This window comes from Terrapene carolina, unplaced genomic scaffold, assembly GCF_002925995.2.
Source record: "Terrapene carolina triunguis isolate 2854851 unplaced genomic scaffold, T_m_triunguis-2.0 Scaffold85, whole genome shotgun sequence".
Taxonomy (NCBI): Eukaryota; Metazoa; Chordata; order Testudines; family Emydidae; genus Terrapene; species Terrapene triunguis.
In genome coordinates, this window is record NW_020664436.1 from 13,127,326 (window position 1) to 13,143,585 (window position 16,260).

Here is a 16,260-nt window from a genome sequence, read left to right on the forward strand (position 1 = left end):
GCAGAGTGTGGTCAGAATGTTAAATGTAACAGAGGAAAAAAGGGAGAACAAAATTATACGCAAAACAGATAGGAATTTTTTTGTTATACTAATTAATAACCTATAAGAGAGGCCACTGAAATGGCCAGCAAGAGAGGGGGATGTTGGTTAGTTCTGAATCTAGGGCTAGCCAACTACAGCTATGCCAGCTCCAAACCCATTCAACCCATATAGTGCAAGATTACTTGAAAGAAGTGAAAGACATTCACATGTGAGCAGCACATGGGTGGTACTGCTTTTCAAGGCAAGAAAAGAGGTGTTTTTTATCTGAGAACAATGACAGGGGACAGCATCAACTCTGCAGGGCCCTCTTCAGGAAATACAAGGTAAAGGTAGATTATTGGGCCAGATCTGTGTCCCATTCAAGACCGGTATCAGATGATCAGCAGGAAAAATACTTGAGGGGCAGCTACAACCGCCTGTGTTGATCGAACATGAGGAAAGCAGCTTCCCTCAATACTGTGGCCAGCCCTACCAATGAGCCCCACATTTTGTCTCCTGCCATGGACAGACTAGTTGCAGGCTCTGGAGATCTGTGATGGACTGAAGGCATGTCAGCGTAGGTCCCATTTCCTCAGTCAGTGAAACCCAGCACTGGTTCCTCCCCGGTGAGGCCTTCCACTTGCTCTAGAGAGACAGGGCTGGTCTTAGGGAAAATGGTAACCTAGGTGAACTTGTATTTTGGTGCCCTTGGCCCCCATGGGTTCCCCCCCAAAGGCCCCCTGCCTCCCACCAGTGCTTCATTTGTATTGAAAGGTGCCGGGGCTCAGCCACAGCAATATACAAATGGCACAAATTAAGCACTGGCTGGGCGGCTGGAGAGTGGTGGCTGCTGGCTGGGCACCTAGCTCTGAAGGCAGTGCTGTTGCCAGCAGCAGCAGAGAAGGGTGGCATGATATATGGTATATTGCCACCCTTTGTGCTGCACTGTGTCCCCTTCACTCCTAATCCCTGCTCCCCCTCCTGTGCCCCTAACCTTTACACTCCCCTCCTGTGCCCACATGGGAAAATTGACCTGGATGCACAAAGTGGCTGGCACTGCCACTTGCTCCCCCCCTTGAACACTGCTCCTTCACGTCCCCCTAGGGGACTGTGAGGGGGGAGAGAAGAGCAATGTCAGGGCTCCCTTCATCCAGGAGCGCTGCCAGCTTTTCTGCAGCCCTAGGCAGCGGAAGGTCCCACCCTGAAAGGCCGTCCCCCACAGAGGCAGCGGAAGGTCCCGCTGCTGAAATACTGCCTCGGTCGCCGCCCCCCAAATTGTAGCGCCCTAGGCGACCGCCGGCCCTGCCTTCATCCATGTCACTTTCCCCAACTAGGCTGCATAAGGGAAGAGTAGAGAGCAGCAGCTCCTGATGCTCGCCTCACAGCACAGCCACAGACCTCTTGGTAGTTCCTCGCTTCCCCTGCGCCCCCCAGTCCTCCTGGTGGGGAGGGACACAGAGGAATGTTGTGTGTGTGTGAGCAGTATCTGTCCATCACCACTTGCAACCCCCCCCCCCCCCATGTTCCTCCGTGGGGAAGCAGCAGGGAGAAATCTGGCCCCTCCTCCCCCCATGCATTGCCTCTGCAAGTTTGTGGCGTTCCTCTGCCAGCCAGCAGCGTGCAGCTCTGCACTCCTGCATGGCACCCCCCTGACCATGGCGCCCTGGTTGGTCACTTAGGTGGCCCATCAATAAGGCCAGCCCTGTAGACAGATAACACATAGGTAAGATTGATAACATCACATGTCCCCTCACTCTCATGTGACTCAACCGCCCCACCCCCCAGGCACGGGCACTTGCATGTTGGTGGGCAGGCAGCTGTTGTATTTTCAACAGTTTTGATCTATTATCACTTCAACTGCGGAAGTGGGAATAGCTGGAGACACAGACACTTTTAACATTAGATATCCCAGTATATTGTGATAATAATGCAAATCTTTAACCCTAGGTTAAAAATCAACAACAACCCAGCAGATTATTTTTCTGGCAAATCCATAAAAAACAGCCACGCTGGTCAAATACCAGCCAGGTGGTAACCCTACCACTAGGTACAGGTACCACAGCGCAGGGATGCCTCACTCCCTGCACCCTAGCCCTCGGGGGCTTTCTGTCAGGGCAGTGGGGGACGTGGACAGGGACACCAGCCCCGTGCTAGCTGCCTGGGGCGCAGGGAGACCAGGCCCTCCCCGTCATCCTTGGGGCCGGGAAGAGTCCAGACCTCCCCCTCAGGCAGGGGCAGCCTTGCGGCGGGCTGGGGCTCTCCTCGCCCTCTGCCCCCATTGCCAGCCCGCCGCAGGGCGGGGCTTTTCTCACTGCCAGGCCCCTGGAGGGAGGCAGGTGACAGCATGGGGGGGAGCGGGTCTCTGCCCTCACTAAAGATGGCTCCGGCGGCTACCGGTGCCGGACCACGTGGGGGCTGAAAGGGGTTGCGGCGCGGGACATGGAGCCAGGGAGGCTGGAGAAGTTCCCCAGCCCGGGCAGGGGCAGCGGCCTCCGCGCTCTGAAGCGGGCGCGGCCCGGCGAGCTGCTGTACCGGGCCGAACCCTTCGCCTGCACCGTCACCAAGCAGCGACTGGGCGGCGTGTGTGAGCGCTGCCTGCGCAGGTACCGAGCGGGGCCGGGTCCTCCGGCAGCCCCCAGCCGCCCTTCCCGCCTGCACGCGTCCCCGCCCGCTGCCCCTCCCCGCGCTGGGAGGGCTTCCCCGCAAACACACCCACCCGCCCCTGCCCGAGCCGCGTCTGGCGGAGCCTGCCCTGCGCTCAGCCCTGCGTGGGGCCAGCCCGGGGCGCCCACGCCACGCGTTACAGACCCATAGACCACCGCGAAGCCCGGCTCCAGTCCTGCGCAGCCCTCACGGCCACGGGCCACGTGTGTGGCACAGGACCCCCCTTCGCGCCCCACTGCGCGGCACCCTGGCTACAGGGCGGGCTGCAGCTCAGAGCCCTGCTCCCCGCCGGTACGCGCCTGTAGCCAGGGTTTTGGACATTAGGAGTTTGTATCTAGCGCCGGGCGGGCTCGGCAGAGCAAGCGGGGCCGGCAGGTAAGGGCACTGCCGTGCTGAGTTGTGCTGTTGACCAGTCATAACGCAAGAAGGGACGGCATGGCAGTGACACAGGGTGAGAGGAAGAGCAGCGGTAAGGGGAGGATGAGATTTATGTCTAGGCTTAGCAGAAATGGATTGTTTTTTAAAATAATTTTTATCAGAGATCGATGTTTATTTTTAAGCAGTTCCCCCTGATTTTTATCAATTTAAATGATCACAGATATGGAAAATTAGGGAGGGGACAAACAATAGGGAGTGTCTGACAGTAATTACTTAATAACAGTAAACATTCAGATTCAAAAAGTTAAATATTTATTACTGTTGAAGCACAAATTGTCAACATCATGTGTCAAAATATACAAATTAAATATTAAATCAACGATTTGCCTATTTGTAAACATCAGTTATGGATGGAAATATTTTTTCATTGGTTTGTGTGTGTACGTTAAGAACATAAGAACGGCCCTACTGGGTCAGACCAAAGATCCATCTAGATCAGTATCCTGTCTTTCGACAGTGGCCAGTGCCAGGTGCCCCAGAGGGAATGAATAGAACAGGTAATCATCAAGTGATCCATCCCCTGTTGCTCATTCCCAGCTTCCTGCAAACAGAGGCTAGGGACACCATTCCTGCCCATCCTGGCTAATAGCCATTGATGGACCTATCCTCCATGAATTTATCTAGGTTTTTAACCCTGTTATGGTCTTGGCCTTCACAACATCCTCTGGCAAGGAGTTCCACGGGTTGACTGTGCGTTGTGTAAAGAAATACTTCCTTTTATTTGTTTTAAACCTGCTGCCTATTAATTTCATTTGGTGACCCCTAGTTCTTGTGTTATGAGAAGTAGTAAAAAACACTTCCTTATCTACTTTCTCTACACCAGTCATGATTTTATAGACCTCAATCATATCTCCCCTTAGCCGTCTCTTTTCCAAGCTGAAAAGTTCCAGTCTTATTAATCTCTTCTCATACGGAAGCCGTTCCATACCCCTAGTCATTTTTGTTGTCCTTTTCTGAACCTTTTCCAATTCCAATATATCTTTTTTGAGATGGGGTGACCACGTCTGCACACAGTATTCAAGAGGTGGGCATGCCATGGATTTATACAGAGGCAACACGATATTTTCTGTCCTATTATCTATCCCTTTCTTAATTATTCCCAGCATTCTGTTAGCTTTTTTGACTGCCGCTGCACATTGAGTGGATGCTTTCAGGGAACTATCCACAATGACTCCAAGGTCTCTTTCTTGAGTGGTAATGGCTAATTTAGACCCCATCATATTATATGTATAGTTGGGATTATGTTTTCCAATGTGCATTACTTTAACTTTCATCTGCCATTTTGTTGCCCCGTCACCCAGTTTTGAGAGATCCTTTTGTAGCTCTTCGCAGTCTGCCTGGGTCTTAACTATGTATCATCTGCAAATTTTGCCAGCTCACTGTTTACCCCTTTTTCCAGATCATTTATGAAATGTTGAATAGGACTGGTCCCAGAACAGACCCCCGGGGGACACCACCATTTACCTCTCTCCATTCTGAAAACTGACCATTTATACCTACCCCTTGTTTCCTATCTTTTAACCAGTTACCAATCCATGAGAGCACCTTCCCTCTTATCCCGGGCAACTTACCTTGTGTAAGAGCCTTTGATGAGTGACCTTGTCAAAGGCTTTCTGAAAATCTAAGTACACTAAATCCACTGGATCCTTTTGGATCACATGTTTGTTGATCCCCCTCAAAGAATTCTAGTCGATTGGTGAGGCATGATTTCCCTTTACTAAAACCAAATTATGTTCACCTATATGTCTGACAATATTGTTCTTTATTATAGTTTCAACCAGTTTGCCCAGTACTGAAGTCAGGCTTACAGGCCTGTAATTGCCAGGATCACCTCTGGAGCCCTTTTTAAAAATTGGTGTCACATTAGCTATCCTCCAGTCATCTGGTACAGAAGCTGGTGACTTATTGCTGTTTAATTTATCAATTTGTTCCAAAACCTCCTCTAATGATACCTCAATCTGGGACAGTTCCTCAGATCTGTCACCTAAAAAGGATGGCTCAGGTTTGGGAATCTCCCTCACATCCTCAGCCGTGAAGACCGATGCAAAGAATTCATTTAGTTTCTCCGCAATGGCCTTATCGTCCTTGAGTGCTCCTTTAGCACCTCAATCGTCCAGTGATCCCACTGGTTGTTTAGCAGGCTTCCTGCTTCTGATGTACTTAAAAAAATTTGCTATTACATTGAAATCAATGTTTATTGACATTTACTAACAAAAATTTAATACTGGCAAGCCAATTTATAACCATATCTCTCAAATGTCCCTCATTTCAACCTCTGTGTGTCTATGATCCATACAGATTACATGTCCCCTCACTTTTATTGTGAAATTATTTACATCAAAAGTAGAATCCTTGACTTATTCCTTGACTTTAGCAAAGCTTTTGATATGGTCTCCCACAGTATTCTTGCCAGCAAGTTAAAGAAGTATGGGCTGGATGAATGGACTATAAGGTGGACAGAAAGCTGGCTAGATCGTCGGGCTCAATGGGTAGTGATCAATGGCTCCATGTCTAGTTCGGAGCCGGTATCAAGCGGAGTGCCCCAAGGGTTGGTCCTGGGGCCGGTTTTGTTCGATATCTTTATTAATGAGCCGGAGGATGGTGTGGCCTGCACCCTCAGCAAGTTTGCAGATGACACTAAACTGGGAGGAGTGGTAGATACACTGGAGGGTAGGGATAGGATACAGAGGGACCTAGACAAATTAGAGGATTGGGCCAAAAGAAATCTGATGAGGTTCAACAAGGACAAGTGCAGAGTCCTGCACTTAAGACGGAAGAATCCCATGCACTGCTACAGACTAGGGACCGAATGGCTAGGCAGCAGTTCTGCAGAAAATGATGTAGGGGTTACAGTGGATGAGAAGCTGGATATGAGTCAACAGTGTGCCCTGTTGCCAAGAAGGCTAACGACATTTTGGGCTGTATAAGTAGGGGCATTGCAAACAGATTGAGGGACATGATCATTCCCCTGTATTTGACATTGGTGAGGCCTCATCTGGAGTACTGTGTCCAGTTTTGGGCCCCACACTACAAGAAGGATGTGGAAAAATTGGAAAGAGTCCAGTGGAGGGCAACAAAAATGATTAGGGGGCTGGAGCACATGACTTATGAGGAGAGGCTGAGGGAACTGGGATTGTTTAGTCTGCAGAAGAGAAGAATGGGGGGGATTTGATAGCTGCTTTCAACTACCTCTTTGGAACCCCCTTTCAGGATGGATCTAGGCTGTTCTCAGTGGTAGCAGATGACAGAACAAGGAGTAATGGTCTCAAGTTGTAGTGGGGGAGGTTTAGGTTGGATATTAGGAAAAACTTTTTCACTAGGAGGGTGGTGAAGCACTGGAATGGGTTACCTAGGGAGGTGGTGGAATCTCCTTCCTTAGGGGTTTTTAAGGTCAGGCTTGACAAAGCCCTGGCTGGGATGATTTAGTTGGGGATTGGCCCTGGTTTGAGCAGGGGGTTGGACTGGAATACCTCCTTCCAACCCTGATATTCTATGATTATAAGAATCATGAAAATGAGATTATAGAAAGAGTTGTATACACTAAGGTGTAACTTTTAATACATTAATGCATTATTTTGTGTCTGATTTTGAGTATGTGTCATAAATTGTGCCTCAAATTTGGACCTTGACAGGTTGAGAACTGAGAAGTATGATTACATTAGCAATCAGTTATGATATGTTTCTAACATACACATCTTGTCAGTTCCTTTCTTCTTTTAATAATGAAGTTTTTGTTGATCATACGCACTTGCGTACACTCCTAATTGCTTTAAACCCCCTCCCCACCAACTTTCTGCATTTTGATTATAGTAATCAGTTAGGAAAGCAAACAAACAACCTGGAAATTTACTTATACTGATTATTTTAAGAGTAAGCCTTCCCCTCATTTTTATGAATTAATTTAATGCTGTACTCATGTTTCCATCTGTTCCTTGTCAATTTTAGTCTGGAGAGCCTGGGAGACTAATGGACAAGATTAGTGTTGCTGGATTCAATGGCAAGTGAAAATCCTGGTTCATAAACTGCTCCAAAGTGGAGGATTTTCTAGCTGGAGTTGATGGCTTGAGAAACAGGTTATCAGTAAATGAGATATTTTAAAAGATGTGGGTATTAGTCCACTCTTGGATAGACTGGATGTTTCCTTAACTTCCATTAATCTATCAAAAGATTGTAAATCCAGGCCCAGTCTCACAAAGGTACAAAAAAAGCATGTGGCAGAGATGGAAACTGATCTCTACTCTCTGAGGTAGCTGGTGTATTTCTTATTCACTAGACCAGCAGTTACTAAACTTGAAAATCATTTAAAAAAATTGTTGTGAAGTGAATTGGTGGAGCATCAAGCTCACATACCACAGTTTAGGGACCCTGGCACTAGACCACTGGCACCTTTAATGCAGATTGTTTCAAGTCTCTGTACCTAGGGAAATATAGAATTTGGACGAATAGGTCTAAATTTTCAAAAGTGCCTAGTGATTTTGGGTGCCCAAGTAGACACGTATTAAATTGGTCTGATTTTCAAAATGTATTGAGCACCTGCCCTTTGAAAATCATGTTCCTTTAAGGTGTCTCAGGTTCAGCACTCAAAAAATCATTGAAAATTTATGCCAGAATGCATGGCTGCCTTTGTAAAATACTGTGAGATCTGCACATGAAAAAGCACAGTGTAAATGCAAAAATCTTTATTAGCTGCATTTTTCAGATTGGGTAAGTGAGGCTCGGGGAAGTTGAGTGACTTGGCTGGAAGGCACTGTGGCCTAGTGAGTTAGACATTGCCTGTAGAGCTGAATATACCTCTCTTCTAGTTTGGATCTGATGCATAATTTGCTGTGACTTCTTAGCTGAATAAGCAACCTGGGGAGCTGAGGATCTTTAATGGCTGTATGAAATAAATAATGACACCTCCTCAATAAGAGCTTTTCTCTTCTGTACAGAAGAGTCTCCTGTTGTTTATGAGAAGGACTTTGGAATTGGGCTTGATATTGAGTCATCCCCTCTGGAAAATTCCTCGTTGTTAAAATTCAGCAAAACTAAAATTCCTTCAAACTCTTATACTTTAACTGTGCCATGACTGGCACACATATTGGATGTTCTTCCAGTCCTTCTTGTAGCCTAATCAATTATTTGTTGGGATGCAATATGCACTTTTTACAGATAGCAGGGAGCTACTTAGAGTTAATTAAGAAGATAAAATTAGTGGGTTTTAATTAATACAGACAAATATAATTGAAATCATAGGAAAATTAATATATATAATTATAAGAAGTACAGTAAAGTGGTTTCCTGCATTGTTTATACTTCCAGTCTTTGCATTGTGCATACTTACAACTTTACAGAGACTGCTGAAAACAGATAAGGAAAAGTAAAGGGAATTCATCAGAAGGGAGGTCCTGATTCAGTTTAAACCATCTTGGGGACCTGACAAACATGAGAATAGAGAACTAAATTGAATATGTTATACCCCAACTTTATGTAACCTTCTGGATATATAGCCATATCTGATCAATTTCCATGACTAACAAGATTAAAACTTGTCTATTATTCACATTTGGCATTTCAGCTTTCCATAGCTGCAACTTTAATTATGAATATTGATAAAGTACACGATACATTTCGTAATAATTCCTGTATTTTATAGTAGGCTAATCACTTGATTTCTGCTTAATAACCACTTGCTAAAGCCACCACTCCCCAAACTCACTTTTTGTGGAATTCTGCCATGTAGTGTACTTTTTTGTGGTCACTTGTTTGTCTTCTCAGAAGGAGTGTGCAGAATTTATGACCTAGGGTTATCTCAGTACACCTACAAGATTTCAGCTAAATCCCAGCCTTTAGCATAACTATTCCCACAAGGCCTCATACTAATACAGCAGGCCCATAATTATAATAAGCCTAATAACCCAGTTATTTGTTCTGCTTGCTGTTACAGCTTTCATAACTTCCATTAAACATGCTTAGAAGAGAAATTATATGTTACTGAAAATATGAACCCTCCAAGATCAGGTCAGGCTCAACTGTCAACATTCTGCTTAATAGGAAACTTCCAAAGGAGTTTGGGGGTGGGAGGAGGAGGAGGTTGCACACACAATGAATCTTGGACATTACAGGCAAGAGAGGTTCTCCCTTTTATTCGGCCTGAGATTTGCTTGAACTGACCCTGATAGGAAGTCCTTCCTTTGTGACAGCAATGCCATCTTTCCTCCACCTGCCTTTTTTACACTGATTAGGCCTGTTTACACTGTTTTGCCAAGCAGAGCAAGAAACGAAAATATGGTTGGTTTATCTCTCTTGGCTTCCGTAATTACAGGCTGTTGTGTGGTATGTGCTTGAGGAAACCCAATGAGCTTTGCTTGAGATTTCAAAGTATAAAATACCATTAATGACAGCTGCTTGGAGCACCTAGTCCTGGAACCCAAAACGGGAGAGGCAATTCTTGATTTAGTCCTAAGTGGCACACACAATCTGGTCCAAGGGGTGAGTGTAGCTGAACCGCTTGGTAGTAGTGATCATTATGTAATTACATTTAACATACTTGCAGAGGAAAAAGATACTGAAGAAACCCACCACAGTAGCATTTAACTAAAAAAAGGGGAACTACACAAAAATTAGTAGGCTAATTAAAATGAATGAAATGTCTGAAAGCTGCATGGAAACTTAAAAAAATACCATAATAGAGGCTCAAGCTATATATATATAATATCCCAAATACAGGAAAAAAATAGTAAGAGGACCAAAAGAATGCCACCATGGCTAAACAAGAGAATAAAAGAGGCAGAGACAAAAAGGCATCCTTTAAAAATTGGAAGTCAAATTCTACTGAGGAAAATAGAAAGGAACATAAACTCTGGCAAGTCAAGTGTAAAAGTATAGTTAGGCAGGCCAAACAAAGAATTTGAAGAGCAACTAGCTAAAAACACAAACACTAACAGCAAAATATTTGTTATGTACATCAGAAACAGGAAGTCTGCCAAACAAATCAGTGGGCCACTAGATGATCAAGGTGCTAAAGGAACACTCAAAGACAAGGCTGTTGAAAAGAAGCTAAAAGAATTCTTTGCAAGGGGTCACCCAATGAAATGAATAGGCAGCATGCTTAAAATAAGCATAAGGAAGTACTTCTTCACACAACACACAGTTGACCTGTGAAACTTGTTGCCAGGGGATATTGTGAAGGCCAGCATTATAATTGGGTTAAAAAAAAATTAAATAAGTTGACGAAAGATGGGTCCATCAATAGCTATTAGCCAAAATGGTCAGGGATGCAACCTTATGCCCTGGGTGTCCCTAAACCTCTGACTGCCAGAAGGTGAGACTGGACAAAAGGGGATGGATCGCTCGATAAATTGCCCTGTTCTGTTCATTCCCTCTGAAGCATCTGGCACTGGACACTGTCTGAAGACAGGATACTGGTCTAGATGGACCATTGGTCTGATCGAATATGGCTGTTCTTATGTTTATGTTCTAACTAACATGACATAATTTCCTAATGTAGGCAGATATGTTTATATATGAAGGTAAACATGACAGTTAATGGTACAATGAGTGAAGATGATGGATTATAGTACAATAATGGTCACTTCTGAAAATATGTGTAATATGCAGAAGGCATATAACTCTGACCCCTGATCTGGTAGAATAAGCGCAGAAGGGAAAAAACTCTAAAGCAACAACCCTAAAAGATCTTGTACGTATAAAAGACCTCAAGCAGAAACAATATCTCATTTATTTGTGAGGGTCATAAACAAAGGTAATAGCATCGGAGGTAGACTGAATTTTGGTCACACTCAGCGGAGAGAAGCATACTACACAGAACTTTGTAAACCTGATGGGGCAGAAGTTGGACAATCCTATGGGAAAAATCACCCCTCTGATTCTGTGAGGAGAGGAGGCCCAGATCTAGTAGATGGGGTCTGGGTGTGCACAGGAGAAGGGGAAGAACACAAGCTCTATGTCCTACTGCACAGTGAACTCTGTCCTGAGGAGGTGTAGGGGCGGTGTCAGCTGGGTAGGCACTAGCAGCAGCATTTCTCCCAAAGGGGCTGTACCACTATGAAATCCATGGCTGAGGTCATGAAGTAGTGCTGAGTCACAGGGCTTCTGCACAGTTGGTACTGGCCTCCACAGATCTGAGGTACACACATCTTAGGGTGTGATTTGTGGATTTAAAGGGCAGTCGCCCTGACAGGACGGGCACCCCTTCTGCTTGATGGAACATGCAGTGTAAATTTCATGAGTGTGAATTGGTGGAATGTCCTGCCTCCTGTGTGTGTTTATCCTGAGTCAGGGATGAACCCCCGGCTTTATTTGCTGAGGTCTGACACAAATAGCCCCCTTTATTCTCACCCCCCCCCCCATCCTAACAAAAACTAGCAAACCCAAAAGCAACCTGTGTATTTCTAGAAAAGGCCATTGCTATCTGATTTTTCCAGTCTTAGCCATATAAACTGGGGGACTATTTGATCTTCTGTTATTTCCAGGCCAATCGTTAATCTTTTTGTCAATTTTTAATTCCTGAAATGGTTGTGGTTAGGAAACAAAAAGCATGTGTGATGTCTTGGCTTTAAGAATTGTGATAAGAACATAAGACCAATGGTCCATCTAGCCCAGTATCCTGTCTTCTGACAGTAGCCGGTGCCATGTGCTTCAGAGGGAATGAACAGAACAGGGCAATTTATTGTGTGATCTGGTTGTCCAGTCCCATCTTCTAGTAGTCAGAAAGTACTGTTGCCTCTGTTTTACAGATGGAGAAACTGAGATATGGGGGCTGGGGAGTGACTTGCCCAAGGTCACCAAGGGGGCCAGTGGCAGAGCCAGGAATAGAACAAAATTCTCTGGAGTCCTAGACCAGTGCTCTATCCACTAAGCCTTCCTCATAACTCAGTGTTGCCAACTGTTATGATCTTTTATCACAAATCTTCTGATATTTGGTGTTTTTCTTATAGCGCCAGTTCTTATATTGATGTGGTTACCTGAGAATCTCAGGTTTCATTTAAAAAATATTTCTAGCCTCCATGGTTGCAGAGAAAGATTGAAAATGTGACCCAGGTGCACCCCAAGGGTTCAGAAACTAGAAAATAATTTAATTCATTATTATTATTTTATTTATTTTATTTTATTTTGCAAATCTCATGATTTTTAGATAACCTCATCATCTTTGAAACCTGGCTCAAAATTTTTGAACACTTTGGGTTGGCAATTATGGGTTACTGTACCTCTAAGCTTTGGAACATTCAGGATTGGTAGTATTTAGTTCTTGCTTCAATTGGGAAATCTTTTGGTTTAAGAATGAATTTCAGAATGAAGTAGGATTAGATCTAGTTTATAAACAAAGACCCTCTCATTTTGCTAACTAGTTTATTTTAAAAAATGTTCTTGTTTTCTTATAGTTTTCATCCAGTTAAAGCAATTGAAGGCATAATGGAGACATAATGCTGTTATATGATTAAGTTATTACTGATTTGACCCCATAATGAAACTAAATGTTCTTTTTTCCCCTAAAATTCAGAAATTTTGCAGAAATTAGGCTCTCCCTAGTAATCCTATTTTCCTCCCCCACCCTGAGTGAGATTATTCATTAAAATTGTCTTCCAGACCTTTTTTGAGTTGCTAAGTATTATTAATTTAGCTTTAGGATAACTTCAGTACTTAATATATTATAATACTGTGTGCATATGTTTATTATATAAGTACAGTGTTTTAGTTCTTTGTTTCAGGGTTGTAGAAATAAAGGTTGTATACATAGTTTAAAAACAGACATGCCTACTTTGGTAGGATATAGAATAGAAATGTGTTTTGTGGATTTGGGGTTATATTTATAAACAACAACAAAATATCCAGTATAGTGTTTGTGTAAGGCAAAGCATTTTGCATTTATAAAATAAACTATTGCTTTTCTCTAGGGTTATAAATAGATAAATTCAGTAGCTTACTTTGCCTTCTTGCAACTTTTATCCATTAGGTGGCAGTACAGGAACACAAATAAAAAATACTTGGTATTTCTTTTGAAATTGTTGAAGCATTTTGACAAACGGATTAGAAATCCAGGATTGTTTAGGGTTACCATACGTCCGGATTTTCCCGGACATGTCTGGCTTTTTGGTCCTCAAATCCCCGTCCGGGAGGAAATTCCAAAAAGTCAGACATGTCTGGGAAAATAGGGAGGGGTCTTGGGGCCGGGCTGGAGCCGCTGGAGCCGGAGCCGCTGGGGCCGGCGGTGCTCGGCCGCTGGCCGACGCTGCTTGGCCAGGGCTGGGCCGGAGCCGCTCGACTGGAACCGGGGCCCGAGCCGGGCCGGAGCCACTGGGGCTGGGGTGCTCGGCCGGCGCCGCTCGCCCAGGGCTGGGTCCGGGTCAGAGCCCCCCAGCCGGAACCGGGGTCCGAGCCGAGCCAGGCCGGAGCCGCTGGGACCGGGACTGAGGGTGCTTGGCCGGGGCCGGAGCCTCTTGGCCGGGGCCAGTCGCCGGAGGGAGCCGCTCGGCTGGGGGGGCCGGACTGGGCCGTGCCTCCTCGCGCCCCCCCACCACTGCCACCGCCCCAGGTCCAACCACATAGCCTCATTGTGCTGGGCACTCTACAAACACAGAGTACTAGATGATCCTTACCTGAAGAGCTTACAATCTAAATAGACCAGACAGTCACAGGGAGGGGGAAGAGAGAGAACACGCAAGCAGAGTGAACAATGGGATGGCAGCAAATGTCATATTAATTCCACGCAAACAAATTTGTTTCGGGTGAGTTTAGTTAGGGAAGCTTGCATTGGAAGAGCCTGTCCTATCCTTATTCTGAAAATAAGAAGAGGACTGCAGTTTTAGGTGAGCATTAAACTCACCTAAATTTAAAAAGAAAAAGAAAAATCATTTTTGAATTAAAAAAAATTGGGTGATTCTGTATGGTGATGGTACATTGCATGTGCATGCGTATATGTGTAATTATTTAACCTTGACATTTCCCCCTCATTTTATCATGTTTGTACTATGTTTGGGTCCAATACTACTGAAGGTATGCAGATCAGGCCATAAATGCTGGTAACCTGACTTCCTCTTTCTCTGTAGCGAACTATCAGTTTTGAGCTATTCCTGACTTTCTTCTGACTGGTAATTGTGAACTGGTTTTCCTGTAAGCCTGGGCAATATTCTATGTTTTAATTGATTTAGTATCGTGGCTTAGCAGGTGGGGTAACTGATATTTCTCATAAGAAACACATTTTGTTGTTGCTGATGAGCTGTACTATTCTGAATTGAGTACATGGTAAAGTCTTTCAAACCACTGAGCTATCCCTCCCCCCTGAATAACATAGAGCCGCCCCTGTCATTGAGTCCAGCCCCCTGCCTTCACTAGCAAGGGACCAAGTACAGATTTTGCCCCAGATCCCTAAGTGGCCCCCTCAACGATTGAACTCACAACCCTGGGTTTAGCAGGCCAATGCTCAAACCACTGAGCTATCCCTCCCGCCTGCATGTCAATATGTGAGTTGCCCAAGTCCACAGAGAGAATCAATATAAAACTTTAGACCCCTTCTCTGATCACTAGACCACACTGCCTCCAACATAGCATCTGTTCAGTCAAATAGTAAATCTCACAATGCATTATTTTGCCTTTCTTTATTTCAAAGAAAAAATTTGCAAATTTTGGTTCAGCATACTTTGTGATTATAATTTCATTAGCATAACAAAGTAACCTTTACCATTGGATTGACATGACAGTTGTATACTTTAGTTAATTCTTCTGGATAGAGTTATATGAAATTATGGAATGTTTTTCTTAAGTGGTAGGATCGTACATCAGAAAACATTGGCATGCCCTAACCTCTTAAGTATACAGGAAAATAAATTGACCTTTTTCTGTCCTATTAATTGTTATTTTCCTTTATCTATTGTAAACATTTTTTTAAACTTTCTTTTTATTTACTCTTGTTGTTGATTGGAATTTGTAGTTATAAAGTTGAACGGACAAAAGTATCCTGTAGACAAGTCTAGATATATCTAGTAATATTTTTGAATGAGCATCATTCCTCATATATTCTGACTACAGGCTCAAGCTTTGTGAGGAAAATAGCATAACGCATACACAAAACTTCATTGCACACATGGATTAATCTCCCTGGTTTTAGTGTTGTTTAGTGATCAAATGATTAAAACTTCATGGACTTCCAAACGTGTGTTTCTACTGCGAAAAGTGGGTGTAAAAATGCGTCTTCGTTCTCAGATTTTCTTCCTGTGTGTATTCAGAGTCACATCAGCATGCTTTTTACTCTGGTGGCACTGCAGAGCCAACATAGCTAGGAGAGGAGGACTGGTTTTAATTTTGCCTTGAACAATATTGACTGAATTGACCAGAACACGCAGGAGAATGAATTATAGACAACATGGGATGGGCTTAAGCTGCAGGCTTCAACTTTATTAATTATACACTGGGGACGGATGTGATAGTACCCACCCCCCCACACTTGCATATCAAGGATTTAACAGGTTTCAGTGTGGGTTACAGGGCTCTAATCACACTAAAACAGCAATAACTTGGGATTGACTCTCTGGCTGCCCCAGGGACTCAGCGCAGTTGTGAAACCCCTGCCTCTACTCTGCGTAAATGTGATGAGGTAACATAGGCCACAAGGCTGGGAAAGACACTGGTCAAGGTCCTCCCCTAATGAAGGTGGTAAGTGAAGTTCCAAATGCAGGGCCAGATACTGCATTCCTTTATACTGTGGGTTTGCATGGGTATAAGAGTGGGCTGAATATGTCTTGCAGATGCCTTACTCAGGAGCACAATTTGATTTTCAGATCTTAAGTCGAGTTTAGCAAATCTGAGATGGAGCGACAGAGAGAGATGGAACACAGCTATGACATTGATACAGTATTTTTCTGTTGACACAGTATATTATGACATGCTTTACTGTTCAGTAATGACACAATTTAAGAAAGCACTTAAGCACATGACTTCAATAGGACTTAAGCATGTGCTTCCCTGAATCTAGGCCTAAAACATGATAGTAACAAAAAAGGTAACTTAAACCTATTTCCAAATTATATACCTGTAGGGATGTATCATCCTTACGCCAACCTAATGGAAAGTTCCATAAGAAGGTAAGGGTCACGATGGGACACTTGCCTGGCAATGGCTCATGGCCTTGTAAGACAAAGG

At 44.3% G+C, this 16,260-nt stretch overlaps 1 protein-coding gene across 1 annotated transcript in view; it reads left to right on the plus strand.

Moving 5' to 3' along the window:
- The first annotated feature begins 2,460 nt into the window (after window positions 1-2,460).
- The window catches only part of SMYD3 (SET and MYND domain containing 3), a 633,981-nt gene continuing 620,181 nt past the window's right edge, over window positions 2,461-16,260 (plus strand). The window contains exon 1 of the mRNA XM_024210270.2: window positions 2,461-2,624. Within this exon, the coding sequence (XP_024066038.1) occupies window positions 2,461-2,624 (164 nt within the window). The remainder of the gene's footprint in view (window positions 2,625-16,260) is intronic.